The sequence below is a fragment of the Aricia agestis genome, chromosome 5 (genome assembly GCF_905147365.1).
Source record: "Aricia agestis chromosome 5, ilAriAges1.1, whole genome shotgun sequence".
Classification (NCBI taxonomy): Eukaryota; Metazoa; Arthropoda; class Insecta; order Lepidoptera; family Lycaenidae; genus Aricia; species Aricia agestis.
In genome coordinates, this window is record NC_056410.1 from 15,569,282 (window position 1) to 15,597,175 (window position 27,894).

At 39.0% G+C, this 27,894-nt stretch overlaps 1 protein-coding gene across 2 annotated transcripts in view; it reads right to left on the minus strand.

The window, feature by feature from the left end:
- Positions 1-27,894, minus strand: part of LOC121727440 (phosphatidylinositol 4-kinase beta) — an 83,102-nt gene that overhangs the window by 12,090 nt on the left and 43,118 nt on the right. For both annotated transcript variants that reach the window (XM_042115294.1, XM_042115296.1), the window contains exons 2-5: positions 26,876-27,788; positions 9,521-9,721; positions 4,205-4,471; positions 87-266 (exon numbers count right to left, since the gene is read on the minus strand). In XM_042115294.1, the coding sequence (XP_041971228.1) occupies positions 87-266; positions 4,205-4,471; positions 9,521-9,721; positions 26,876-27,788 (1,561 nt within the window). The remainder of the gene's footprint in view (positions 1-86; positions 267-4,204; positions 4,472-9,520; positions 9,722-26,875; positions 27,789-27,894) is intronic.

Below are 27,894 nucleotides of genomic sequence, written 5' to 3' on the forward strand. Positions count from 1 at the left end.
TAAGTAGTCTATATTTTTCGATTATTACTATCGAGTCATAAATCAAATGGTACGCGACATATTAACAGTCGCCCGTGTGCACATACCTTGAGCGCGATAGCTGACGGATCGTGAGGGTCGTGTTTGAAGGCGTTGGGCGGCGGCGCGGCTGTCGCGTGTTCTAGTCGCCGTCGCACGTCGCCTGCACCCACCGCGACTGACTCCCGCGACCCGCAAGATCCCACGGAGGCCGCTGATGCCGCAGACGCTAGGGATACGCCTGACACCTGGCGACAATAATAAAAAATTAATATATAGAATACGGCACCAAATAAGCGAAAATTTGTAATTGGCGTTCTAGTCACTAGTGTATTAGGTCTTTTTATCTATTTTTTTAAGCTGTAAGTTTACCACGTCAACAATCTTCTCTCGTTTTAAATCTGTTTACAAATGAAGGTAGACGAATGAGGGTTTAAACATAGCGCACACGAGCGACAAAATTGTTTAGTGTTCCACTGTCTATTTTCTGTAGTAGGTAGTAGGCTCTAGTGTACGTACAGTCCATCTTACTCTTGAGTGATAATAGGAATACAAGGTGGGCGACAAGAGATAATTTAGTCTCTCGTGTGTGCCTGGCTTTACTATATAATTTGCGTTAATTTTAAAGTATACAAAATAAAGTTAATCGAGTTAACCATTCCATATTATTATGTCACCGAATACTTACATTCACGTCTCAATATAGAATAGCAACAAGTATAATATTAGAACAGGTATTGCTCTACATAACTCATCTTATACTCGACTAGCGGCCCGCCCCGGCTTCGCACGCGTGGTCATTAATTTTTAAATTATTTATTTTGATAAGAATGAGTAAAATAAAGGCATTTAAATGTAGTCCAAAAACATTTCAAGATTTTTTAATAAAAAAATGGTTATTGTGCCTCACTCAGCATAGATAGGACTTTTTTGTAGATATTTAAAAGATCTACAATTACTTAGAACATTTTATGGTTCTATATTTTATAGTTTAGGCAGCGTACGCGAAAAAAGTGACATTTCTGGTTGATTTTTTACACCTTGCGTCGGAAAATCCCAAATATCTTACGGAACCCAATTTTTTTCCAAAATAAAATTTAGCCTATGTTCAGCAGAATTAATGTAGGATTCCAATGGTAAAAGAATATTTCAAATCGGTCTAGTAGTTTCGGAGCCTATTCAAGACAAACAAACAATCAAATCTTTCCTCTTTATAATAGTAGTGTAGATCAATCAAAAGCCATAATCGGTGCAACTGTATCACTTTAAACAAATTGCCCATACGGTATCACAAGCGCTTCACACTCCATTTGTGTCGTAATGCGCATCTTATGTAGAACAATATCTTGCTCAAGCATCATTTTCTACTACATTAGAGTGTGTACATAATGTACCAGTAAAATGATACATCCATTCAACATCATTTCGTATGTAACGACATCATAAATATGTAATTTTTCAATTGGGTTGGAGAGCGCGGGATTTTGTTTTTATTGTCACTCTAAAGCTGTGTGTGATTTTTAACATGCGCCAGACTGTTTTACTTTAATTCGATTTTGGCAAAATTGCCTAATGCCTTGCTATGAAGGGCTCCCACACAAAACTGCGAATTCGCATCGCATCGCAATCATCATTTTAGCATGAGTTTTATCATTTATGTCATTTACTACCATAAAATAAAACATAATATGAGACTAACGGATTTTACACAGATGATTTGTTTATTTTATTTTTATTAATTAATTTATTTTAAATATAATATAATATGGAAACTTACAGCTGAGTAATAATTTAAGTCAGTGGCAGTTTTAGCTCTAGTTAAGTATAAGAAAACTAGCTAAGTGCAAGTTTTCACCTCTAAGTAGTTATTAAGTAATTTAACCCACGAATTCAACTTCAAATGGGAAAATCATTGTATCTAGTAGACTATTGGAAAACAATAATTTATAAATAGACAGCGACAACACGTTTGGGAATTCCAACCGGAAACTTTGACGCAGCCGATAGTAAAATGTTGTTTCCTGTTTTGATTTCAAGCGCTTCGGATGCATTGGCAGACGAGTACTTACGGACTTTTAAGGGTCACAACTCACATTCTAATTTCTATTAGTATAGTTTCGAACAAAGCAGAAGTTATTTCAGTTTATGCGTGTCTGTCCGTGGCGTCTTTTCCTTTTCAATCATAGTTTTCAAACGAATGAACAAAACTAGATGGCGATTTTTTAATAACTTCGTTCCATCCGGGTGTCCCTTGACACCTCTTATTTTTTTTTTTACTTTGTTTGAAAGCGGCTATTATCAAGATAGTTTTCTTAAACATTACTTATCATCAGCTCGCGTGTTACCACTTGGCAATTCCTAGTTATCTCAGGGTGCTCTCTTTGTCCTATTTTCTAGTATTATCTATAATAATCTATACTAATATTATAAAGCGGAAGAGTTCGTTAGTTTGTTTGTTTGAACGCGCTAATCTCAGGAATTACTGGTACGATTTAAAAAAATCTTTCAGTGTTAGATAGCCCAGTTATCGAGTAAGGCTATAGGCTATATTTTATCACGCTAAGACTAATAGGAGCGAAGAAATAGAGGAAAATGTGCATGGGCGTACCGAGAGGGGGGGGGGGGGGTTGACGTCCCTACAAAGTATATTATCTTATCTACTATCTATCATCTAGTACTTTTATCTATAAAAATCAAAAATTAAGAAAACGGATTTTTGCCATTTGTTTGCAATACAATATTTGTACAACTAAAAATTATAAATCTTTTATTCTTTATAAACGCCTAGCTTATAAAAAATCTGATTTGCCCCCCCCCCCCCCCCCTGGCCCAGAACCTGGGTACGCCCATGAAAATGTGGAAATAACGGGAGGGAATATATTTGAAAGGGCTTATTTAAACGCGCTAATCTCAGGAAGTACTGGTCCGATTTGAAAAATTCTTTCAATGTTAGATAGTCCATTTATCGAGAAAGGCTATAAGCTATATTTTTATCACGCTACGATTAATAGGAGCGAAGAAATAGAGGAAAATTTTAAAAAATGGGAGGAAATTATTTGAAAGGGCTTATTTGAATGCGCTAATCTCAAGAACTACTGGTCCGATTTGAAAAATTCTTTCAGTGTTAAATAGTCCATTTATCGAGAAAGGCTACAAGCTATGTTTTATCACGCTACGACTAATATGAGCGAAGAAAGAGAGGAAAATGTTGAAAAAACGGCAGGAAATTATTTGAAAGGGCTTATCTCACGAACTACTGGAGCAATTTTTCTGTTATTTGGCACAGATAAGAAGTAGACCACGTAAAGGATCATAGGCTATTTTTTGTAGACTAATTTGTCTGTGAAATATCTCATTTACGCGGGCGAAGCCGCGCGGAACTTAATTTATTAGTACTTAATAATTATCGGGTATTGCCTTAATTTTCTCAAGGTAAATTTTATTATGTCTGGGTGTTCTTGAGCCAAATTTAACACCCTAGTATTCGCATAATATATTTAAATACTCCGCCTGAAGGTCAAGGTATTCACAAGGGGTTTAGAGGCTATAAAGTATAAACCGTCCATGGCCGATCGATGTCCCAAACAACAAAACCCAACATACTTGTATCAAACGTTGGGCGAGGCTTGTTTACATAATATTTACAAGTGAGTTATTATCCTTAAATCCTTGTTTCTAAGTAAAAACAGGTTGATATATTAATGTTATTGTTTGTCTTTTATTTTAATGTACCAGATGATATTCTGTTGGTGAATCGTAATAAATAAATTGAATTAAAAAATTGTATAAGAAAATGTCCATGTATCCTCCACACATGCTGCAATATAATTTTGCCATAGAACAATAAATGGTTATACGATTAACGATTTGCAAAATGACTAACCGGACTGCGAAAACAAACCTCCCCACCGTACGAACATTCGTATAATGAACTTGACAAGTGAAAATGTATAATACGCCAAAACCCCTCAAATCAAAGGTATATCCACTAGAGCAGCCGAGCTCGATACTGACGGCGACCATTGTTTCTGTGACGGGATAGCGATGGACGTTGCCATGGTGACATACTTATTTAGTCACTTCAATTTATCGCCCATAATATTTTAATAATATGGGCGAAAATCGAAATACTTTATACGGCAAAACAACGTTTGCCGGGACAGCTAGTTGATAATAAAAATCTCACCTGCGACAAACAATCCGGGGCCGGCGCTCTCGGCGCGTACTGCGTGCTGACCTCCTCATCGTCGTGGCTCCAACAGTCCCCCGCGTCCGCATCATCGAGGGGCGAGTACAGCGACAGCACCGGCCACTCCGGCACTAGGTTCTCCTCGCTCTTCGTGTGCCGGATCGGCGGGGAGTGGGGGGCGGGCGGCGCGGGGGGCAGCAGGCGAGGTGGCAGCGGCTCGTGACCGTCCGTCTCGAGGACTTCGACGTACATGATGTACGGCGCCTGTGGATGAGAAAGAGTTTAGAATTTATCTTCAGCAAAAAAAAAATATCCAGAACACTGGTTTCAAACAAGTGGTCCGCAAGAGTCAAAATATGGTCCGCGACCAATTGCAAATCTAGTTCTAGGTTTGCCGACCTCGAGACTCGTGAAGGAGATGCAAGCTCAGAAATAACATTAATACTAAAATGCCGTTTTCTTTTTAGTTTCAGTTGACCAAGAAAATGTTGGGAACCCCTGATCTAGAGCATAATATATATTTAGCCAAAATGCATTCGCCAGTTTCGATAGCGAAGTTGTTTCAAAAATGTATGGAATTTCACTTACTTTACGCATCCCCGGCGGATTGGGGACATCGGCCGGGATATGTGGGACTCCCCAAGCGTAGGGTCTATTCTCTATGTATTTTCGTTGCCATGGCTACGTATAATTTTTAGTTACTGGAGCCATATTTGAGCGGTCTCATGTATGAGAGTTACCTTACTATACCGATTTCTATTTCATTGCCTAGAGCTCTTCCACATACATATACAGTATAACGTAGATGTGGACGCCTCCGTGGTCTAGTGGTATAGAGCGCGGCTCTTGACTTGGAGGTCGTGGGTTCGATTCCCGCGTTGGAAACATGTTATATCCAAGTTTGGTTAGGACAATGCAGGCTGATCACCTGATTGTCTGACAAGTAAGATGATCCATGCGTCGGATGGGCACGTAAAAAGTCGGTCCTGCGCCTGATCTCTCGCCAGTCGTGTCAGTCTTCCATCCCACTGGGTTATGAGAGTAAAGGAATAGAGAGTGCTCTTGTGTACTGCGCACACACTTGGGCACTATAAAATAACTCCTGCGTAGCTGGCCTGGTTTCAATGAAACCGGCCACCGTCACCGAAACCGGTGTGGGAGCTATTATTATTATTACAGTATAATGTACGCCGCCTGTGGATGAGGTAAGCATAAATCTAGGTTATAGAGTATAGACTATAGTTTATACCTAGGGTGTCTGGTAAATGAGTCAGCGTTAGCATTCGGGGTAAAGGGTCATTAAACTTAAGTTCTAGAGCAACAAAATTAACGAGGGTGATTGAACTCTATACTTAGATTTAGAACAACCTAAATCTAGGCCCTAGATTCTAGGGTAAAGATAGCTAGACGAAATCTTTATGTACGATTTATTTGATAAATATGCGTAATTTTTAAACGATTGCTAAGATTCGTAGTTGCTAAAAGTTTTGTGGTAACTTGTAGGCAAGCGTTTTGTTGTTAAAAAATAAAAAGTAAAGCTAATTTGATTTCCGTCTCCCATATAAAATCAGGCATCACACAATTCGATTAACTTTTGTTAGATCCGTATTCGGTAGAGTTTGGTTGTAAAGAACACTGTTTTCTACACGAGAACAAAAATTCAATTTCCGTCACCCATATACAAAAAAGCAATACCATACCATGAACTCTTCTCAATCTATCCCTCAATGACATCGGACAAACAAAAACATAGTTATGTTTCTATAAATAGAAGTCTTGTTTGTGTAACAAATTCTAAAAGTAATATTAAAGGTATTACTGCTTTAAGAGCTTATGGTGGGCCCCCTGGCATTTGCAAAAGATGGCCCCGTGCGAGTTTCTTACGCCGGTTCTTCTCGGCGGGGTAGTTCCCGAACCGGTGGTAGGCAACGTAGTTTCTTCGTTCGACTTTCAAAAAGTGTATCATGATACCCATTTTGAATAAAAAGATATTTTATTTTTTTATTTTTATCATAAAATTCGCATTTTGTTTATCTACGCTACAACAAGGCTACAACAGTCAGTTTGGGTATGAAACACCAAACAGTCGCTCTACCATGAGTTTAAAGCTATAAGTATTCATCGATACTCGATACCGACTACGTAAATTTTTATTACTTGCGGAACTAAAATCACCACACTAAAATATTTACGTAGTCGGTATCGAGTATCGATAAATACTATAGCTTTAACTTATGGTAGAGCTACAGCTCATGCCTTCAGTTCAAACAATACCTTTGTAATGAACGCCAAAGTACATAATATTGTTATAACATCGAAATTCCGCGGGGAATCCACAAGCATCTTAACAATTTACTAATTTCAGCTTTTCATATTTTAATAATCAACTTCGAAGTTGTACAACTTTCATTTAGCGCGATAATTATTTTCAATTTTGTGAAAGAAGCCTCTTGTGACTTGTAATACGTAAAATACTTTTCAAGGTAATTTACTATCTATGTACTTATATTTCTTAAATGTTAGTATGTATCTAGCTAGATTTGTTATTTCATTTCTACTTGCAATCATTAGCATACCTAAAGCAATTTAGAAAAAAAAACAAAATCAAAAACGTGGTAAGTGCACTATTACGCCGAAAAAGTCAATAAAATCTCTCAACTCGTTTAAATGGTTCCAGAATCATTAAACTAATATGGCATTTATTATTATAGGTGGTTGGAGAACAGGTTTTACAAAACAATAACAAAAAGACTTGCCTTTTTAGCAATGCGACGGGTATCGCATTGATAAAAAGGCAAGTAAACGAAGTCTAATCTGTAAAGTCTAAACACAATGTTTTAGGAGCATATATACTAAGTTTAACAGCAGCTGTAGTGTTATAGAATAAATCTAGATGCATATTTTAGGATTTTTAGGTCCTAAAACAGCTAGATGTCTCATTACTCAACTAGTTAGCTCTACCGAGTTAAATTTCAACCTGCATCAACTATTATTATTATATCTTATATCTTTAAACGAGCAATTCTTGTATATATATAAATACAGTGTGTAACAAAATTAAGCGATAATACTTTAGGGTGTGTACGTGTTCCTTGTAGAGAGTTTACTGTAAAAGTAGTAGCGCTGAAAGACGAAAAATTTTTTCACTTTTGTATGGGCAAGGGCCCGAGCGTCACGAGTTTCCCCATACAAAAGTGAAAAAAAATAATTGGTCTTTCAGCGCTGCTTCTTTCACAGTGAACTCTCTACAAGGAACACGTACACACCCTAAAGTATTATCACTTATTTTTGTTACATCCTGTATATACAGTGTGTAACAAAAATAAGTGATAATACTTTAGGGTGTGTACGTGTTCCTTATAAAGAGTTCACTCTGAAAGTAGCAGCGCTGAAAGACGAAAAAATTTTTTCACTTTTGTATGGGCAAGGGCCCGAGCGTCACGAGTTTTCCCATACAAAAGTGAAAAAAAATTTTGGTCTTTCAGTGCTGCTATTTTCACAGTTAACTCTCTACATGGAACACGTACACACCGTAAAGTATTATCACTTATTTTTGTTACACCCTGTATATAATTGGAATCTCGGAATCGGCTCCAACGATTTTCATGAAATTTTGTATATAGGGGGTTTCGGGGGCGATAAATCGATCTAGCTAGGAGTCATTATTAGAAAATGTCATTTTATTCGTGTTTTATCGAATACCGAGCAAAGCTCGGTCAAATAGCTAGTTATTATTAATCGGACTTCCTCTTGTTTGATAAAGTTCAATTTTAATCGTATTCTTTTTGCTTTGGTGTGAACTGACTTTTACATATTACATAACAATTATTATAGCACAATACACAATATTACACTATTAATAACTCTTTCATGCTTGTGATTCTTATTACCACATCACGACAGAGACTGATGTTTAGTATATTTTTTACGTAATTTTCGTTATCAACACACTTATTTACATTCGTACAAGTTTTCGCATTTTCATTATGTCGTCCGGTTTGTAACATTAATATTTATAAGAAAGTCCATAATATTATCTTATATCGTATAATAATATACCTACTCTATGTAAATCCTATACTTACTTTAAACAAGACGATAATGTGATTTCTTGGATATAGCTGCAAGTATTTCTATAAAATTTTGTATTAAAGATTAAGGGGCGAAAATACGAACTAGTCTGACTCATAAAAACACGCATGCTTGAGTTATTTATGATATTTTCTTTTTTAACCTCCTCCATGTACTAATCAATAATACACAAGTATACGTTTTCTCCGAATCCTTAGAAGCTATAAATTCATTAAAAGGAAGTACCCATCCAAGGAGGTCAAAAGGCTTGACCTTCTTGAGTCATCTTGATCCGAGATTAAGACGCCGTTATTTATACAGAAGCTATATAAGAATTAAGATATAATATTATAAGGACCTGTTTCACCACTTCCTGATAACTGCCGAATAGGCTATATCCACCACTTAACTTGACAGAGGAAGTATGGAGAATCTGTCAAAAAAGTTGTGAATAGCCTATTCGCCACTTCATCAGAAAGTGGTAAAACAGGCCCTTAGAGTTTTTTATATTCCTAGATTATTTTTCATCTACCTAGTGTAGGTTTAAGAATCAAAAACTTCTTAATACCTCTCTACCACTTTTTTTAGGCCCTTACAAATTGTTTTGCATAGTAGGTACCTACTACCTACTTTTCTTGTTCCTGACGTTTCGGCTTTTACCACTATCATTAACACAACTGTTATAGCTCTACTATGAGTTTAAAGCCATAGTATTTATCGATACTATATAATCTATTGTTATCGCGGTCGAATGTGACCGCTTGGGACTTAGTAGTTGAAGCATTAAGAGGAGTCCACACCGCCCTTTTTTCCATACAAACGCTGTCCCCTGTTTCCTCCCTGGATAATGCTAGTAGAGTTATAATTTTTTTCCTGAATATCTACGGCCACTAATACAATGTCCCTGTGTTTTCTTTTTTTCATAATTTAATTATTAAATAAGATATGAAAGTTCAAAAAGCATATTATTATACATAAGCTTTATTAAGGTGATCGCTCATTTATTAAGACGCACGCGCCGAACGCGCCGCATATGGAATAGAATTAGAAGAATATTAGAATTCTTTGTTTCAAATGATGTGAAACCTAGGTCCTAGCCTAGCACATATTACGTCCACACTATGTGCTGCGCATTTCGTGTATTATACCGGATCGCGTGTGTGCACCAATGTTCAAAGCTTAAACCGGCTTGGCCAAAGACAACAGATGGCACTCAAAGCTACAGTAAAATATAACAATCACCTTATCCTTGCTATTCAGGACGGCAGCCGCGTGCGGTGGTATCCTCAGCACGTAATGGGGTTTGTGGTGTAGTGGTAACCAGACTCTCGCTGGCAGGTTGAGGTCGAGGGTTGCCAGTTCAGCCCGCAACCGGCCGTTCCGCCTCTCCTTATCCGCAACCCCGGCTAACCGCCGGCCGATCGTCGTTAGGGCCGCTAGGAACTGGAAAATTGAAAGATTTTGTTAGCTATGGGAGTTCTAGAACGAGGTTCTACAGCTAAAACAATAGAGCTAAGAGAAGTAAGAATGTTGTATTAAAAGTTAAACGTTGTAAATTGATACCACATAGTTATAGAACGCACGGGGTTTCAAGTCTCGATCGCGCCGTTCTGGCTATGTCTGGACTAGGGTTAAAAGTTAAGGTAGAGTTTACTATTAAGACTTACTAAACTGTGAAAAACTATTTTCCACGACTTTTTATTACCTGAATGTCGTGGGCAGTAGTATTGATCAGGAATTACAGGTGGTTATTGCAAACTTTTGCGGCAGGAAGAACCTCCAAATAAGTGAGTGTTATTTACCTCTATATGTTCTTGGCCAATGTCAAAGTAGGTGGTAGTAGATACCTACGCATGTAATGGGCATTGTCCAAAAAAAATCACATGTACTTTTTCTATTTTTTTTCGTTAAAATAGGGTATTTTAAGAATATAAATTAAATAATTTTGAAATTCATTGGCTAGTTTTTTCTCAATAAACTTTTAAAGTTTCGCTCTGACGTCATCATCGGCGGACAATTGACCTCTGCAGTATGTTTTAAATTTCCTTTCAATCTTGTTTATAATGGCTGGTTCGTCAAATGCAAGTTATCATTATGTGAAAGCGAATACGAGAAGCTTACCAAAAGTTCGAAACGTAATGTTGGTCGCATTCATTGATAATTTAACGCCATTGAAGGTCAAACTAAGGTTAAACATATTTGTTCAAAAATCTAATTAACTAATGGGTATTTTTTTCGTTTACATACAGAAAAACGATCACTGACCTTATTCCTCGAAATGTTTTTGTAATGAGCAAAATTAAAAAAAAATGGACAATCCCCATTGTAACCTCCTTACGCATGGTTTATCTCTCAATACAATATCAATTTATCTCAAATGTATGTACGTTATCAAGGACATCCGAGATCAAAAATCACCAATGTCCTTTAGATGTCGTCTTTTTCCAGACGAAAGATTAACGACCTAAAATATATTCGTACAAAAAGTAAAAAACAACGCAGATTCAAAACATCCACTACCTATTTAATCAAGAATCTAAAATCCATTTAAACTTTCAGGAACTTGAATAGTTGTGGCCTGTGGCATTCCTCGCATCAATATGCCAAAGTTTAGTACTAAGATTAGATTTCGTAGACCGTAAATGATGATGCCATACAGACAATATAAGCACTAAGAGACCTTTTTAGGGTTCCGTACCCAAAAGGCAAAAACGGGACACTGAGACTTCGGTGTCTGTCCGTCTGTCTGTCTCCAGGCTGTATCTCAAGAACCACTATAGTTAGACTTCTGAAATTATACTATACTAGCTGTTGCCCGCGACTTCGTCCGCGTGGACTTTAGTTTATAGCGCGCGGTGTCAACAAAATTTGTGTCAAAAGCTTTTATAAAAAAACCCTGGTACCCCTTAAATCAATACATACAGCTGTGCAGTGTGTACACAATAAGTATTTCATTTTTTTATATTAAACTTTATATTTTATGCCATGCAACAGCTAGTAACTAATAAGTATGATTAGTTCTATGTTACAATGAAGTAAAAGATAAAACGCCATCTGTTTTCATATATTGGAATTAAAATGTTGATTGCATTGATATATTTTCTGAATGGAATATAGGCCAACACGGTACACTTGAACTCTCTTTATTTTAGAGCGCCTTCTGTTGTCAACTTGTCACATAAAATATATTAGAAATGCAGTAGGACTTCTATAAGATAAGATAGATTGATTATTATTATACCAAGTGATAATATTATTAAACATAATATTCTAACGTATTAAAAACTATAAACAAAAACATAATAACTAATAAGTATGATTAGTTCTATGTTACAATGAAGTAAAAAATAAAACGCCATCTGTTGAATCGTATTAGAACTAAAATGTTCATTGCATCGATATATTTCTGGATTTTTTATAATATTATACATAAAATATATTTAAGATTTTTGAAATTTTATTTTAATACACATCCAAGACCCAGGAACATTGAAAACTTTTTGTTCCGCCTGCGGGACTCGAACCCAGGACCCCCGGGATGAGCGCTGGCCACGCGCAATGCGAATTCATTTTCATCGATATTCTCATGGAAATAAGATATTTTCCCACATCAAAATGTAGCCTATGTCCTTTCTCAGACTCTAGAATAACTGTGTACAAAATTTCATTGCAATCGGTTCAGTAGTTTTGGCGTGAAAGCGAGACAGACAGACAGACAGACAGACAGAGATACTTTCGCATTTATAATATTAGTATGGATTATTAGTACCGTTATAGAGCAAAAATAATCCAAAAATTGTGTTTTTTGTATAGTATTATTCTTAAATATAATTGAAGTAGACATATAATTAAGGCTTTTGTGAAACTATCAGTTGCCTATCTGTTGCTATTATTGATATCGAGCAAAAAAGGCCAAAAAAATCAATGTTGTATGGGAGCCCCCTTTAAATATTAATTTTATTTTGTTTTTAGTATGTATTTGCTGTTATAGCGGCAACCAATATACACACAATCTATGAAAATTTCAATCAAAACATTCATTAAATTATAGCTAATCATTTACGGCCGTTCCCAATATTTGATCTATCTCTGGTTTTGCCCTACTAGAGATAGTAATAGCTCACAATTGACATAAATATGTCTAATGTGAGCTATTTCTATCTCTAGCAGGGCCAAACCAGAGATAGATCAAATATTGAGAACCGCCGTAAATCTTTGAGTGCGGCCGATAGACTGTCAGTGATTGAATAACGGCCGTTCCCAATATTTGATCTATCTCTGGTTTTGCCTTACTAGAGACAGGAATAGCTCACATTAGACATTAGAGACATATATTTTATGTCAATTGTGAGCTATTCCTATCTCTAGTAGGGAAAAACCAGAGATAGATCAAATATTGGGAACGGCCGTAACTGAACAGTAAAAAAAACTACGATAGTAGATATGAAAAACTGTTTCGCAAATAACGAGTACATTTGAAAATAGAACAGCACTTGGCACGTGTTTACTAAAACATGGGAGAAGTTGTGTCAAGTGTCCCGGACCCCGGACTGGGGAGTCATAATTACCCTCTTCAAGTTTTTGTCTTTATCCCAAACGGTGTCAGCGTGAATGGCCGCCTTTAATCATGCGAACTGAATATTTGAATACACATTTCGCTACATTTAATGAATGGTGGATATAAATATTATCTTTGATGTGGTGGATGATTAAACTACAAACATTGACTAGGCTTTTTACTGCGATTTAGATCTATAATATTTTGACAAAATGTCAAAATATAGATCTAAATTCTAAAGGCCTCTCAAATTTTATTATAGGTAACCCTTTAAAATAGACTGCTTTAATATTTATTAAAAGAGAAGTACATAAAAACGACCTTTCGGCTTTCACAACTTTCAGCGACTTTAAGGCTGGCCTCACACAGCCGGAATTTCATAATCGGAAATTCATATTATTAATTCAGAAAGACCGGAATACCATACAATATCAGTACGCTCCACACACATTCTGATATTTTCAGATTAATTTTAAGAATAATTCTTATGAATTTCATAGATCGATCTGTAAGAATATGAATTTCCGATTATGAAATTCCGGCTGTGTGAGGCCAGCATTAATCTATGTTTCGGTTAAAATATAGATAATGTTATGTAGATACTAGATAGCCAGAAAGGCATGTTGCTCGATCATAAAACAGAACCCTTAGATAATCCCTTTTCTCGTGAATACTAAAATCCATTTAAACTTATAGGAAAAGCCGAACACACTCGAATAAATCACAAACTTTTCAATAGTATTTCATATAATTCATCCGTTTGGACTAGCGAAAAAATCCGCTTTTAAAATATAATATGGTAGTTTTCAAAAGCAGAGTGCACATATTGATTTTCTCTCTCGTAAAAGTTTCACTCTTTGAAAAAAGCCCCTTAACTAAAATAGAATAAAAAAAAGTTTTAGATTTCATTAGGTTAGTTGTTCCCAGCTATTGCTTATGAAAGAATCATGGCCAAATTTGTATAGGAGCTGGACTCGACTTTTATTTTTGATGTCCCAAAATAAACTATAGTTAGATTTGGTTGTTCTTATGCTCTAAACATAATTCCGTTTGAGAATTATGTCTAAATAGCCACGATTTTTTATAATAATTAATAACGTTTACAATTATTTTGAGGTTAGACTTAAGAACTACATTTTTCCCGACTGCGGTGTGGCCTACAAGTGTATATTCGGCGATCTCGTTTCTAATTTATTCAATTTTTCCTAGAGTATTACCCAAATAATAGAACGAATGCGAATGATCGCCGGCTGTCAGAACATAACGAAACTAAAATATATTGATCTTTTTTTTGTGGCTATTTATAGACACATTTCTAATGATTTTCGATGCCTTAAAATATTAGGGAATTTTTGCTACTAATGGCATATCGGGACGCCACCGCCCACCTGGTACGATTTGGCCATTGTTCTTTGAACAGTGAGATATTGTGCAGCCTCAAAGCCATTAGTCATCGGATACCACGTCTTGAGTTGCATCGTAAAAACTGAAACCATTATACGTCCATAAAAGTTTGTGAGGATGGATGGAGGTTTGTTACTGTCACATGAATCCACTGAACAGATTTTAATAACACAAACTTTGTACAATTTTTTAAATAAAAATATGTACTTCAAGCGGACGAGCTAGCTTTTTTTTTTTTTTTTTTTTTTTTTTTTCGAAAGGGTCTAAGCTACTGGTCTGGTTAAGACCATGGTAGTTTAATCGTGGCTATAACTAGTCTGTTGCTAGTTGGTTTGGAAATAAACAATGAGGGGGGCCTGGCCCCCTCCCCTAAAGTCACACGTGTGACATTCTAGACGGGCAATATTGGGGAGAGCTACGAAAATAAGCTATTTTTATCTGACGTGGGGACACGGGTCCCCCCTGCTCTTAAGGGGTCCGACCCCTTACTCACTCTCAGACGAGTGAGGCTGCTCGCGCGCGGTAGCACAAACTAGCTGCGTACGAGTTATCGCGGTAGATGAGCTCAAGTTATTAATGTTATTGCTTAAAAGAGGGCCGTCCCTCTCCCCTTCCGAGTCCGGCTGGGGTGACATACGCGTGTATGTTCTAATGTCATAGTAATTGGTAGAGCTCTCTACGACAATGTCGCGGTCGCGGTCATGATTTAGGTGTGTTCCTATGCTATCCGCATGCGAACTCGAACCCGGGATCGAGCTCGGCACCGGATTTCGGTCGATCTGTCTGTTTGTCGTTCGGGTCGTGTTAAGTCCTCGGGGAAGGCGCCGGCGTCGTCCCCGGTGCAGTACTAACCACGCGGGTGAGTGTGATTTGTGTTTACGTAACTGTACACAGTACGTTACGTATTCTGTGATGGGGTCTACAGGGTCGGCTAAGATATGCTTAGGCCGTCTGAAGGGGTATCGGAATGATGCGTCATGTTCGTAGTCCACAGCCTTACGAATGAGCGGATTGGGATGTACTTTGCCTTTCTCAAAGAATCTCTCTGAGAGTTCTTTGATATAGGCTTTGATAGTGATAAGCTCGCAGTCTCTATGCAAGTCGATGTTTCGCATGTAACGGGGGGCACCTGTTGCCATGCGCAAAAAACGGTTTTGTACTCGTTGCAATTGGTTCATCTGATTGTCACTTATGTGTGCGAAAGAGACGCACGCATAAGTGAGTATCGTTCTTATACATGTTTTGTATAAGGTGAGCTTATGTCTTAAGGACATTTTGCTACTTGCGTTGAGTAAAGGATATAATTTGTATAATACCAATTTCGCTTTACGTACGGTATTCGATATATGGTTCGTGAATGACATCGACTTGTTTAGTACTACTCCTAAGTATTTGACAGCCGTGACTTCGGGAATTAATTTTCCGTGCAGACTAATAGGTTGCATTTTCTTACGTTTTAGTCCGTTAAATAATATAGCGTGACTTTTGTCGGGGTTTAGTTCAATTCTCCATTTAGCGAACCATTTACCGAGTTCGGTAACTGCTTCTTGGAGTTTTTTGGACGCGAAAGCTATTTGGCGATGAGCAAAGAAAAGGGCCGTGTCGTCCGCGAATAGCGCTTTTTGTACTCGAGGGTGGGTGGGCAAATCGGACGTGTAGAGATTGTAGAGGGTCGGGGAGAGAACCGAGCCCTGCGGTACTCCAGCCTCTAGATCTCTAAGTGAAGACAGAATGCCTTCGACTCTAAAACGAAATTTACGGTTTTTGAGGTAGTTACTTATTATTATAACAAGACTATCGGGAATGCCGAGTTTAAAAAGTTTATAGATTAGCCCATTGTGCCAAATTTTGTCGAATGCTTTAGCGACATCAAAGAAAACAGCGCAAGTCGGTTTCCTATTGTTCTTTTGTTCTAATATGTACTCCGTTAGGCGGTGTACCTGAGCGGGACAGCTGTGGAATTCGCGGAATGCGAATTGTTCATCAGGTAAGAGTTTTTTATCAACTATGACGTCTTTTAGGCGTCGTAGTATAACTCTTTCGTAAATTTTACCGAGGCAACTAATTAAACTAATTGGTCTGTAACTACTTGGTTCCGTCCGGAGTTTACCCGGTTTGTGGATACCTATTATTATAGCTACTTTCCATATATCTGGGAATGAACATCCTAGTAAAAGGGCGTTAAAGATGCTCACGAGTAATTCAATTATAGTGGAAGGTAGTAATTTAAGGGTTTTATTTGAGATACCGTCCAGGCCTGGGGCCTTTCTGGAATTCAAATCTTTAATAATATCTTTGATTTCCTCCGCATCCACCGGCCTGAGGGGCTCTGAAGGTGGGGCCATGAGTCGGCTTTCTACCTCGGTATTGACTAGATTAACATGATCGGGGTCAGTTGGGAGAGTACTAGGTCGGCACTGATTTTCTATGGTGTCGGCCAAGCATTCGGCTTTGTCGATATCCTCCAGTGCAGGAGGACGATTTGATCTGTTTAATGGAGGCATATCGCTCTCCGTATCTTTTTTGAGGGACTTCGCGAGCGGCCAGTAGGCCGTGTGAGACGGTTCGAGTTCGCTAAGAAGTCGATCCCACCTCTCGGCTTTGTGTTGTTTGATTTTATATTTAACTTCCCTCTCGTAGTGACGGAGGGCCCTCCTCCAGTCTTCCGATGGGTAGCGATCGTATGTGCGTTTAGCCGCGTTACGGAGTCTGATGGACTCTTTTATATCATCTGGGAGAGGCCAGCGATTCTCATGAATCGTTGGCATTTCCCTAGAAGATTTTTCGATGTTCTCTACCAGATGATCAGTCAAGTGGAGAGAGGCCTCAAGCGCCACTTTAGAGTTTTCTATTAAATCGGGAATGAGATCGAGGTGACTCGATTGAAGGTTTTTTAGGTTATCTCCTAGTAATTTATAATCAATTATCTTTTTAGTACTAGCAGCGAGTTGGTTAGAATTGCCTAGCGCAATTTTAACTGGTCTGTGGTCCGAGTTAAGCTCGTGGATTGTTTCCAAAGAGATGTTGAGGTTAATGTTTTTAACTAATGCGATATCAATAATACTAGGGCTATGAGTAAGGTTGTTACTACGGCTAGCAGTGTCGTAGCGAGTGGGGTCGTTAGGGGCTAAAATTGCAAAATTTAAGGAGTCGCTTAAGGCGGTTAATCTAATGCCATTCGTATTTGAGATGACATTGCCCCACTCTGTGTGTTTGCAGTTTAGGTCGCCGGCAATGATGACGGCGTTGCCTAAGTTAAATAGCGATCCTAATTCGCTAGAAGTTATGGGCATTTTGCTGGCTAAATAGGCAGATACTATTATGATGGGTTGATGGTCTGTCATGCTAATGTGACAAATAGAAGTTTCTAAATTAGTTAGGGATGGGGGTTCTAGGGGAACACAGTGCAATGATTTTTTGTAATAAATCATTGTGCCACCGAGTTGGGATCGGGTTCTGTCATTTCTAACTATTTTATAGTTAGCTATTTTGGGGCTTTTTCTACTAGGCTTAAGGAACGTCTCCTGAACTAGTAAAATATCGACATTGTGGTTTAAGACGAATTCGCGGATTTCGTCTATATTATTATGTATGCCGTTTGTATTAAACGTAACTACCTGTAGGGAGCGCGGTTTTATCCTTCCGGTGGAATCCATTAGTTAAACGATAGTGATAATTGGAGAGAATTGATCCTGCGGATCAAGTCGTTGTAAGTCGACAGACAGGCGGATAATTGTGAAATAGTCCTAGCCGTCCGTAGTCCGTAAGAGAAATCGGCTACCTCTGACGGGTTTATGAGGCTTAGGAAATCGGTGACGTAGCCTAGGTCGTCACCGTAATTGGAGGTTATATTCGCGGGGGGAGTGGACTTTTTCGCGGGGGGCGCGGGTTTTGCCACGGGTGATGCGGGCTTTGTCGCAGGGGGCGCGGGTTTTCTCGCGGAGGGCGCGGGTTTTTGCGCGGCGGTGGGCTGGGCCCTGTTGGGGGGCACGGGAACGTTATTAGGGGTACTAGTGCTGTTCACCCAAGGTGATTTAGTGGGAAGCGGAGCAGGGATAAATCTCTGCTTTGTTTTTTCCTTATTGTTTATCTTTGTTTGAGGCGCAATTCGTCTCTTTACTTTGGGTGCTTTTACACACCCTCTGTAATTAGCAGGATGGCCTTGTGTTTTGCATAGCACACAGCTGGGAGGTTCGGACTCCTCAGCTGGTGCTTTGCGTGGGCAGTCAGAGGTGCCGTGGTCTCCGAGGCACTTGACGCAGCGCGGTCGGGCTTGGCAGTTTCGCGCGGAGTGCCCGTAAAGTTGGCACCTGTGGCATTGGCCAGGGGTTCCTCTTTTACGGGGGGGTTCCACGCGTATGCCGGTTATGTTACATACGGCGCGTATGTTAAAAATTTCCTTACCCTCGGGGGTAAGGGGGAGAATCACTAGTACCATGTTGTACACGTGTTTTTTGACGGGGTGGTACATCCTGTGTACCTCAGTCGCGGGGTAACCTTGGGCTATTAGGTCTTCAAGTACATCCTTTTCGGTGATGAACTTGTCGACACCTACTATGACGACGCGGAGGACACGTTCGTCCTCTAAGGCATAGGTGTGGTAACCTATGTTTTTTCCGCGGAGGAACGCAGTAAGGAGGCGATGGTCCTGAGGTGTTTGGACCTGGACCTTTATCCCGGTCGGAGTTGTAGTAGCCGACGAGTAACGGAGTTTTTTCTCGTTTATCGCGGCGGAAATGATGTTCCATTTTTCTTTCTCCTGTACTATGACAGGAGGAGGCATTTTGGGCGCGGGTTCCGTCTCGGAAGACAGAGGGGCCTGAGACGGAACTATTTGCGAGGCCTGCGAGGCCTGTGATGCCTGAGGGGCGATCGGGGGGCGAGTGGGGGACGCGGCACTACTAGTCTGCACGGACGTCGCGGGTAGCTCGGGCCTAGGGGCCGGTTTAGTCTTTCTAGACTTTGGTTTTCCGGCCTGTTTAGTCGGGGAGGATAAGACTGGAGAAGAAGAGCCTTCGGCGCGCTTTCTCTTCTTCGTCTTTTTACTGACGACCGTTGTGAAGTCACCTTCACCAGGGTCAGTCTCTTGCTCCGAGCAAGACATCTCAGAAGGAGACGAGTAGGTAAGTCGGGGGACCACTGACTCTACGGAAGTCACGGCAGTGTCACAGTCGGGAGACGCGGGGAAATCAGCATCGTGACTTCTCACGAAGTTGTCCCACCTTTTCGCGGCGTCGGGGTATTCTACTTTAAGGAATGATAAAAATTTATCAATCATGTCGGCCATGATGTCGGTCGGTCAGTCTGCTCTTAAAGGAGAATTTTCGAGAGGGTACAACCCCGCCCGGCGACCGGGAGGGGAGGTGTGTAAAGAGGTACGAACCTCGTATAGTGTACCTAGTTTTCGTGTCACCGTACTTACGATGTGTTCCAGGCGGTCGGGAAACACACACAAAAACACTCACAACACTAGCACTCGGGTGCTGGCGAGCAAGGCGCGTCGCGACCTACGGCGGTAAGCGCGGGCGAGGGCCGACACTCGGGCGAGGCGAACAAGCGCCGGCGCAGAGTTCGCTCGATCGCGGACACACTAAAATCGAGAAAACTTCGTGGCGCGGACGTGATCGCGAAATCGCAACAAGCACAAAGTGTGCCGAGCGAGAGCGCGCTGTCTATAGAAAGAGACAGCACCACAGTCGCCTAGCAGCGTGCACTTGAGCGGGAAACGCGTGCTCATCGGACGGGATCCGAGAGCAGACAGGACGAGCTAGCGGACTTTTCCAACGAACCGAACAAAAGCAATAACATGGATTGGCGTTTTAGTTAAGGCCGTCCCCCGAGCAAACGACCTTGGCCATACATTTGCCGCGTTGCCGAGATCGCACCAAAACCCTATTTTTTACTTATCTTAGTTCAAAACTGTCCTAAAAAAAAAAAAAAAAAAAAAAAAAAAAAAAAAAAAAAAATTAAAACGGGGAATATGTAGTTTATGATATTGTCGATCCATTGGCGTGTGTTTCAAATAAAAGTAATTTGTAAATCCTAAGGAAATGCTGAATGTATGCTTGAATTTCAATAAACTGGTTTTACTTTGGAAGCTGATATCATAACTATAATAAACAAAAATAGAAAATTTAAAACGGGGAAAGGAATGTTGATATACTGAAGATTATTGCTGTATTTTTATTATAACTTTGTAGCTTTCAAATTATGAGTTTATAAGGCTTTAAATACGGTAAATTACGGAATCTCCGTAGGGAAGGCCCTTAAGTTTTAGGATAGTCTTGACTCTTGGTCTCGGCATTGCTTTTTTGCAAGACCAAGACTGGCTGCAAGACCGATTTTGCTCATCACTAATGGAGAGATATTAGAGTTATCCGAAGTCCAGACATTTGGGTGATAAATAAAAAAAATAAGCACTTTATATACGTCTTGGGTAGTTCCCACTTTTTTTTACTAATGAGAATTGTTTAGAAAAACACTTTAGCTACATTTTCCTTACAGCAAAAACAATCATTATGGTCAACACAATTTTTGAACGAGGCCAAAAAAGATATAGGACTTCAATTCTCATACAAAAATATAATTTTAAATGTTAGTCTCACTAAAACTCGAGAACTGCTGAACCGATTCGACTAATTTTAGTCTTGAAATATTCCAAGTCCAAGGTTTATAAGTATTAGGAGGACAGTGATACTAAGCTCAACGGGTCATCTAGTAAGCAATAAGTACTAGGGATTGGAAATCTAGTGGTTGAATAAATTGCCTTAAAAGTTAAAACTATAATTAATCCAAGTCTAATAGGAAGTTCATACAACCGTGTGACACAACACGGCCCTCAAAGTTACGTGGGAACCCGCGCGGTCGGCGATTGCCCTCCAAATACACATTAATCTAGAAGCCACATTACGTCAGCTGTGAATAAAAAGTATGCATCTGTAACACAAGCGTCTCTAGTCTACTACTAGTAAATAGTACCTAGTGGGTGTTGTGGAGGGAAGTAACAATTTGAAAACTGACGTTTTTAGGGTTTCGTACTCAAAGGGTAAAAACGGGACCCTATTACTGAGACTTCGATGTCTGTCCGTCTGTCTGTCTCCAATGGCTGTATCTCAAGAACCGCTATAGCTAGACTTATGAAAACAGAAATAAGTACACAGATTGTGTATTTCTGTTGCCGCTATAACTAAAAACAAAATAAAGTAAACATTTTAGGGTGGCTCCCATACAACAAACGTTATTTTTTTGGCCGTTTTTGCTCGTAATCAACAATGGCAACAGCTAGCCTGCACTTGAAATTTTCACAGCGATTTGCGCATTATTGGAGGCTTTATGTCTCAACCGAGAAAACGATTGAAATCAGAAAATGTGGCTTCTATGTATAGCTAGATATATGTATTAGCCAGGTGATGAAGTACGTAAGTTACAAGGTTGTTTAAATTAAAAGGGTAAAAATTAGTACCTAATAATTGCTCTCATGTTGTAAAATGTCAGTTACCCGGTTCCATCCACTCATGTCTTCAATTCATACATTATTAATACCATGTAATACCAAATTGGAAGACCCACAAATGGAAGACCATGAGGGAGGCATCTATCTAGAACTGGGACAGAAGTGTGTGAAGGTAATACTGAGTCTATTGTTACACATTATAATAAAAACATAAGTCGATTACAAACATTTAAAAACATCAATGATTCCCTATTTTGTCATTTTAGGTAATTTAAAAAGTCCTACTACCAGTCTTTATTTATGCTAGTACTGTATTTTAACTTTATAGACTGTATTTTTTGAAGTAAAAAAACAATTCACCTTGTGTGAGAGAGGTTAAGGATTAAATCAACGCTTTCACCTATGCACACTTTACGTAAAACAAAAGCAAAATTAACAAAAGATGCTAATGAATGCGTGTAAAGTCTAAACGCGTCAACGCGACGGCAATAAAAGATGTGATGATGAAAATATGACATAAATTATACTAGATGACGCTTTTTTTAAAAAACGGGATTTGGCCCACCACACATTCCCACCACTGTATCTCCTGTGTCGCCAGGATCGACAGCGGTATCCAACCACGAAAACCTTTTGATATCAGGGAGCCCGAGGGACATGCCAAAATCTGTCTTGGGACCCGCAACGAAATTAATCAGAAGAAAATAGGAGGTGTAGGAAGATTCCAGTTTCCCTCCCCATATAAGCGGGAGACAGCACAAAGTTGCAATGACCGAAAGTCAAAGAACTTAAGGGGGAGCACCACGGAAATAAGGACGCTATGCTAGATGACGCCTGCAACGTTGCGCAAAAATTCGTATATAGCGCGGGAGCCGGGAACATTACATTTTTCCGGGACAAAAAGTGTCCTATGTCTTTTCCCGAGACAGTATCTCCGTGCCCATCAAAATCGGTGCAGTGGTTTGGGCGTAAAGAGGTAACAGAAAGATACACCAATGTACCAAGTACCAAACATGATGCCCTTTAGACGCGTTTATCCGCCTCTCTGTAATTTTGCGGTTTACCGGAAACAAATCACGCATATTCCATGTAGACTTAAGTGGTATCGAATATGGACCGGAAAACCGAGTCGCCAGTCGCCACTCACGTCATTAATAACGCACAATTAAGCGAATATTATAGTTAACCCGTAGCCGCCCACTCGGAGAAATACATCGCTCACTTGTGAGTTGTGACACAGCCAGCAGGCTATTAATGCTGTCGCCAGATTCCAGTACCCCTATTCTGCTACTGCAGCTTTAGTGCCACTTTTTTTTTCTCGTCACCCTCACCTAATCAGGGATTTTAGGGCCACGTTAATGCGGCTTCGTTGTTCCATCCATCCCATTTGTGAGGTAGAACCTCACAAATGGGTATGATTATGATTTATGAGTATTCAACAACATTGTTGTTTGGATAATATTTTGACGTTAGCGAATCAAAAGCGTTAGTGAATAATAAACCTTCACTAACGCTTTTCATTTTTAGTCAAAAAAACCCAGGAACTGGGCACCAGGCTGTTTCCTATCAAACAGTCAAATATCTCATTGCTATACGCCGAATAAAATATGTTAAAATACTGACTTTAAAGTTTGACTAATCTGAATTCTGAACGCGTTTGATGACATTTAAATGATGATGCACCATTTTGCAGTTAATGCCCAGCTTTGTTTCTTATTCGATCCAGTCCGTTTTCTATCAAACACCAAATAGTATTCTCCTTTCTCACATACGTCAAACAAAGCTCAAACTACAAGCTTTTTGATGTTTTGAATGATTATATAGCGCGTTTGAAGTTAGTTTGATATTTATAGATCGAATAAGGAACGAAGCTGCATTAATATTGCGTTTGATAGAATCAGGGGACCGATTTATAGCTTTGATGGCGAAAAATGCTGGGAGCGAGGCAAGGAAATGGATATGAAGTTTGATGATGTGAGAAATACGAAAACGGAATACAAAGTAAGTTTACTATCAATAATAAATTAATGCTGAAATTAATTTAGCAAAATGAAGAGGGGCTTAAATAAAGTTAAGTACCTAGCAGGGTAGTAAATGCATAAAGAGGGTTCCTCAATTTCACCAAATTATTACCATTTGTCTTCTAATTGTATGTAGGTAGGTACCTACTTATTGCATTTTCATCCTATATTCTAATAGCTATTTGAAATGGCACAAAGTCTATAGAGCCCAATAATTCCTATTAAGATCGCATATTATTTTTTTTGCCAAATATTATGTTACTAACATTAATTAGGTGTTATCGTTTACAATTTCCAGAATGTATAATAAGCATGTCAGATTAATTAACCTAAGGTTGTTGTGCTTTTTGACTTTCTCTCCAAGTTCATAAAGGTGGTTTTAGTAGCTAAAGGCGAAAAAACTGGTCCTAAGTCAAGGGTCTTGACTCTTGATAAGTTGCATGTTTACTTACAATTCACCTGTACCCTAGATTTCATATTTACCTATAAAACTAGCTAGTAGTTAGTAATAGACTTTTGGTAACCGGCACAAACTATTAAATCTATAAATAATTTTCCATCTTAAGAAGAGATGATGATATAGAACATACTTGTATTCTCTGACCATCGGTTCAGCAAGTATAAAATGAAAAGCGAAAGAAATAAAAAAAACTGGCAGATCATAGTCCGTAGAATATATACTCCCAATGGTGACCAATGGGCAATGACCATGTGGCCGATTCTGTATCGTATATTTGTGAGTTAAATAAGTACATACAGAAACGACCAGCAGACTAAGCGTGCAGGGATACTTGAGTACCGAAAACATTTTGCGAGGTTTTAGGACATGAAAAAATCAAAATATTATGAACATAAGCAATGCACGCTTCAGAAACTAAGCATGCTTCAAATAATTTTTACCTGTGCAATGTGCATACTGATAATATTATGTATATGTATCAAGAAAAAGGTAGAGAAAAAGATTAAGAAAAATTCGTTATTTTACCTGTTTTAAATTCGATACAATATCACGTACCTTTTCTTTAAAATTCACGTGGGAGCGAGCGTGACTTTGAGCAATTTTTCCAATAAAGTTTTTAAGATATTCTATCTTCATAACATTTCAAAACCTATGCATTGTGTTTTGAATCGTAATGCTTTTATCTTTGTCAGAGAGATAAATATGGCGACATTTATTTAAATTATTCGATTACTGCACAACGTTGGAGTATTCAAGTAATTTGATAAATTAATCACGAAAATAATTTAACAATAATTTATATATTCTTTAATAAATATCTACCCATGAGGTACAATTTAGGTTAAAGCCTAGTACCTACTTACGACTCTCATAGTATCATCTGCGCCAGTATGGCTCAAAATGAACTATAACTAGCTATTTGACCGAGCTTTGCTCGGTATTCGATAAAACACGAATAAAATGACATTTTCTAAAAATGATTCCTAGCTAGATCGATTTATCGCCCCCGAAACCCCCTATATACTAAATTTCATGAAAATCGTTAGAGCCGATTCCGACTTCCGAGATTCAAATTATATATTTCGTTTCTTGTACTTTGGAAAGAAAATATATTATTTTAATACACTATTGGCATCAGGAAGATCAGTAAGATGCAGGAAGACCAAACGAAAGTCGCAGTTACGGCAAAGGCAATAAAAAGGTAGACTACCGTGTATGGCATTTTCTGCACGAACGTGAACTCGACACATTAGCAACTGTGTAGTTCCATCGATGCTTTCCTCAATCTAAACTTGTGCACTTCCCCAATAAACTTGATCTGTAAGTACTCTAATTCCAGTTTTTTGATGCCTCATTATAGATATTGCAGCTAGGATTTTAGATCCAGTAAGCTAGTTTGGTTTAAGAGAAAACTACCGTCCGCACTAAGGAGAGCTCTTTTATAATCAAAGGGAGAGCTATATCGATAAATAAAATAATCCAACGTGTGGTAAAAACAAACAATTCTGAACAAAATGCTGAAAATTTTGAATCCGCCGAAAAAATGCCGAAAAAATTGAACCAAGTGGGTAGGTAGAGTTGGATTAAAATTTTGCAGTATTTCGTAGTTGGTAATTTGCTATTGCTAATGTTGATATCACGATAAATTAATAATTTTAATGCAAAATACGATGAGTTTTCTATATAATATAAAATGACTTTCCTTGTCGACAGTCGACATTAATTTAGAGAACAAAGATATCAGAAATTTGCCGTGAGACGTGTCACTCGGAAGATAAGAGAAAGTAAAGATGAAACAGATTTAATCACAATATCTGTCCCACCGTTAAAACTATTACTTTTAATAACAGTCATTGTTCTAGCGAGTGCTGGGTACCAACACCAACTACATAATATTATATAAACGTCCCCGTTTAGCAATATAGTTAAGTTACATACGAAACGAGTTTAAAAGTAGGAAGTGGAATAAAATTATGTGCTCAGCATAAACTGTCAATCAGGTTTGCTAACTAGGAAAATAAATGTAAATAGACATAGTGATTTAACGAAACTTCCCAACGAGCTTGCGGTTAGTATGTAACAGGCAACAGCACCGAAATGAGAATTAACCCTTACGGTAAACAATTAAAACTTTACCAAAGTTTACGAATTATTTGAATATAAAATCGAATATTAACATTGATAATCTATATATATATAAAAATGGATTTTCAAATGTGTTAGTCGCGCTAAAACTCGAAAACGGCTCGACGGATTGGGCTGATTTTAGTCTAAAATATTCGTAGAAGTCCAGGGAAGGTTTTAAAGTGACACGAAGTTCACCGGGACAGCTAGTTAAGGATAAAAATTCAAAATTGATAATTTTATTAGTACCTAATGGAAACTCTAAGGTACCTATTCAAAATTGTATTACTTCCATGTTGTTTACTACAGCTTTGATAAATATTGATAACACGAATTAAATTTAGATATCTTGGATATTCTTTGACCCCCATCACTCAATTTGTACATGTTTATCACGACTTAATAAAATCAAGTAAGTATAGTTATTAGGACACCTATCCATTAATTAATTTAGAGGCATTAAAGCAATTCGGAACAGTTCAAGAAAAAAATTGGAAAATTAAATTTTCAATCATCACGTCTGCTAATATCTAGAGTAGTGTCAAAAGTCAATATAATGAACATAATATTTGCTTACATGAGTCTGTGGCGCTAACCTTGGCGCGCCGCAGGAGCATTGTTCGGCACACAAACACCCGTTGTCGAACGCTCGTCCTGACGCCAGATCACCCAAGTGTCTGCCGGTCGGGGTGGCCAGTCTCAGGGCCGAAGCGTCCGATTGAGATCTATGGTGGCCCCTCTTCGTCGCCGGCCTGATCTCCTCGGCTAGTATCGAGTCTCTTAATTTGGTAGCCCTAGATCTCTTCGCGTCACCACTAAAAGCAGTCAACAACCACGCAAGTCTTAAGGAAAACTCCGCACTTTGTTTACACCTATACACCAAGTACGGCCGCAGAACTTCAGCCACGTCCCCAATCTCTATGTACATAGTGGCCAGTTGGGGCAGGTAAAAGTCTACGTCTTCGTGTGGAAACGAGAACAGTTTGTTCGCTAGGTACGTCTGCACACCGGGCTCCTTCGAGTTCAGAAGATACGATATGGCCATGCTCATATCGAACAGTTTACTTTCGAAGAGCCGAAGGAGAAAGTCTTTATTTTTGGTCGAGCTCGTGCTCAGAACTGATTTTCCCGGTGGTTCCTCTACGACCGTGTCGGGGGTATCGGGGAGTTTGTCTAATTCTTCTAGGGGATTCCCCGAATCGAGGCTCTCCCTCGATCTCGCCACCGCGAGCGTGATATTTTGCTCCTCTGACGAGGGTATCTCGTCGTTTCCGTCGGGCGGGGTGTGTATCCCGGAGTCGTCGGACCCCGCGGGAATTTCCGGAGGTAGCGCCAGGCGCGGCGCGGGCACTTCGCCGGTCAGTCGAAGTGGCACGCCTTCCGGGGACGTCGGTGTCATATCCTCCGGAATCCGTTGGAGGACAGAGTCCAGAGATCTGTTTCTCTGGTGGCCGCATCCTGCCGGCGGCCCGTTCGCACCGGTCACATGCCTGAGAACAAAGAAAAAAACGATGTTAAAAACGATGTTAATCTTAGCGTGAATTTAAGTTCCTAATCGACTCCTAAAATCTATCTTCGTAACGTCAATTATACGTA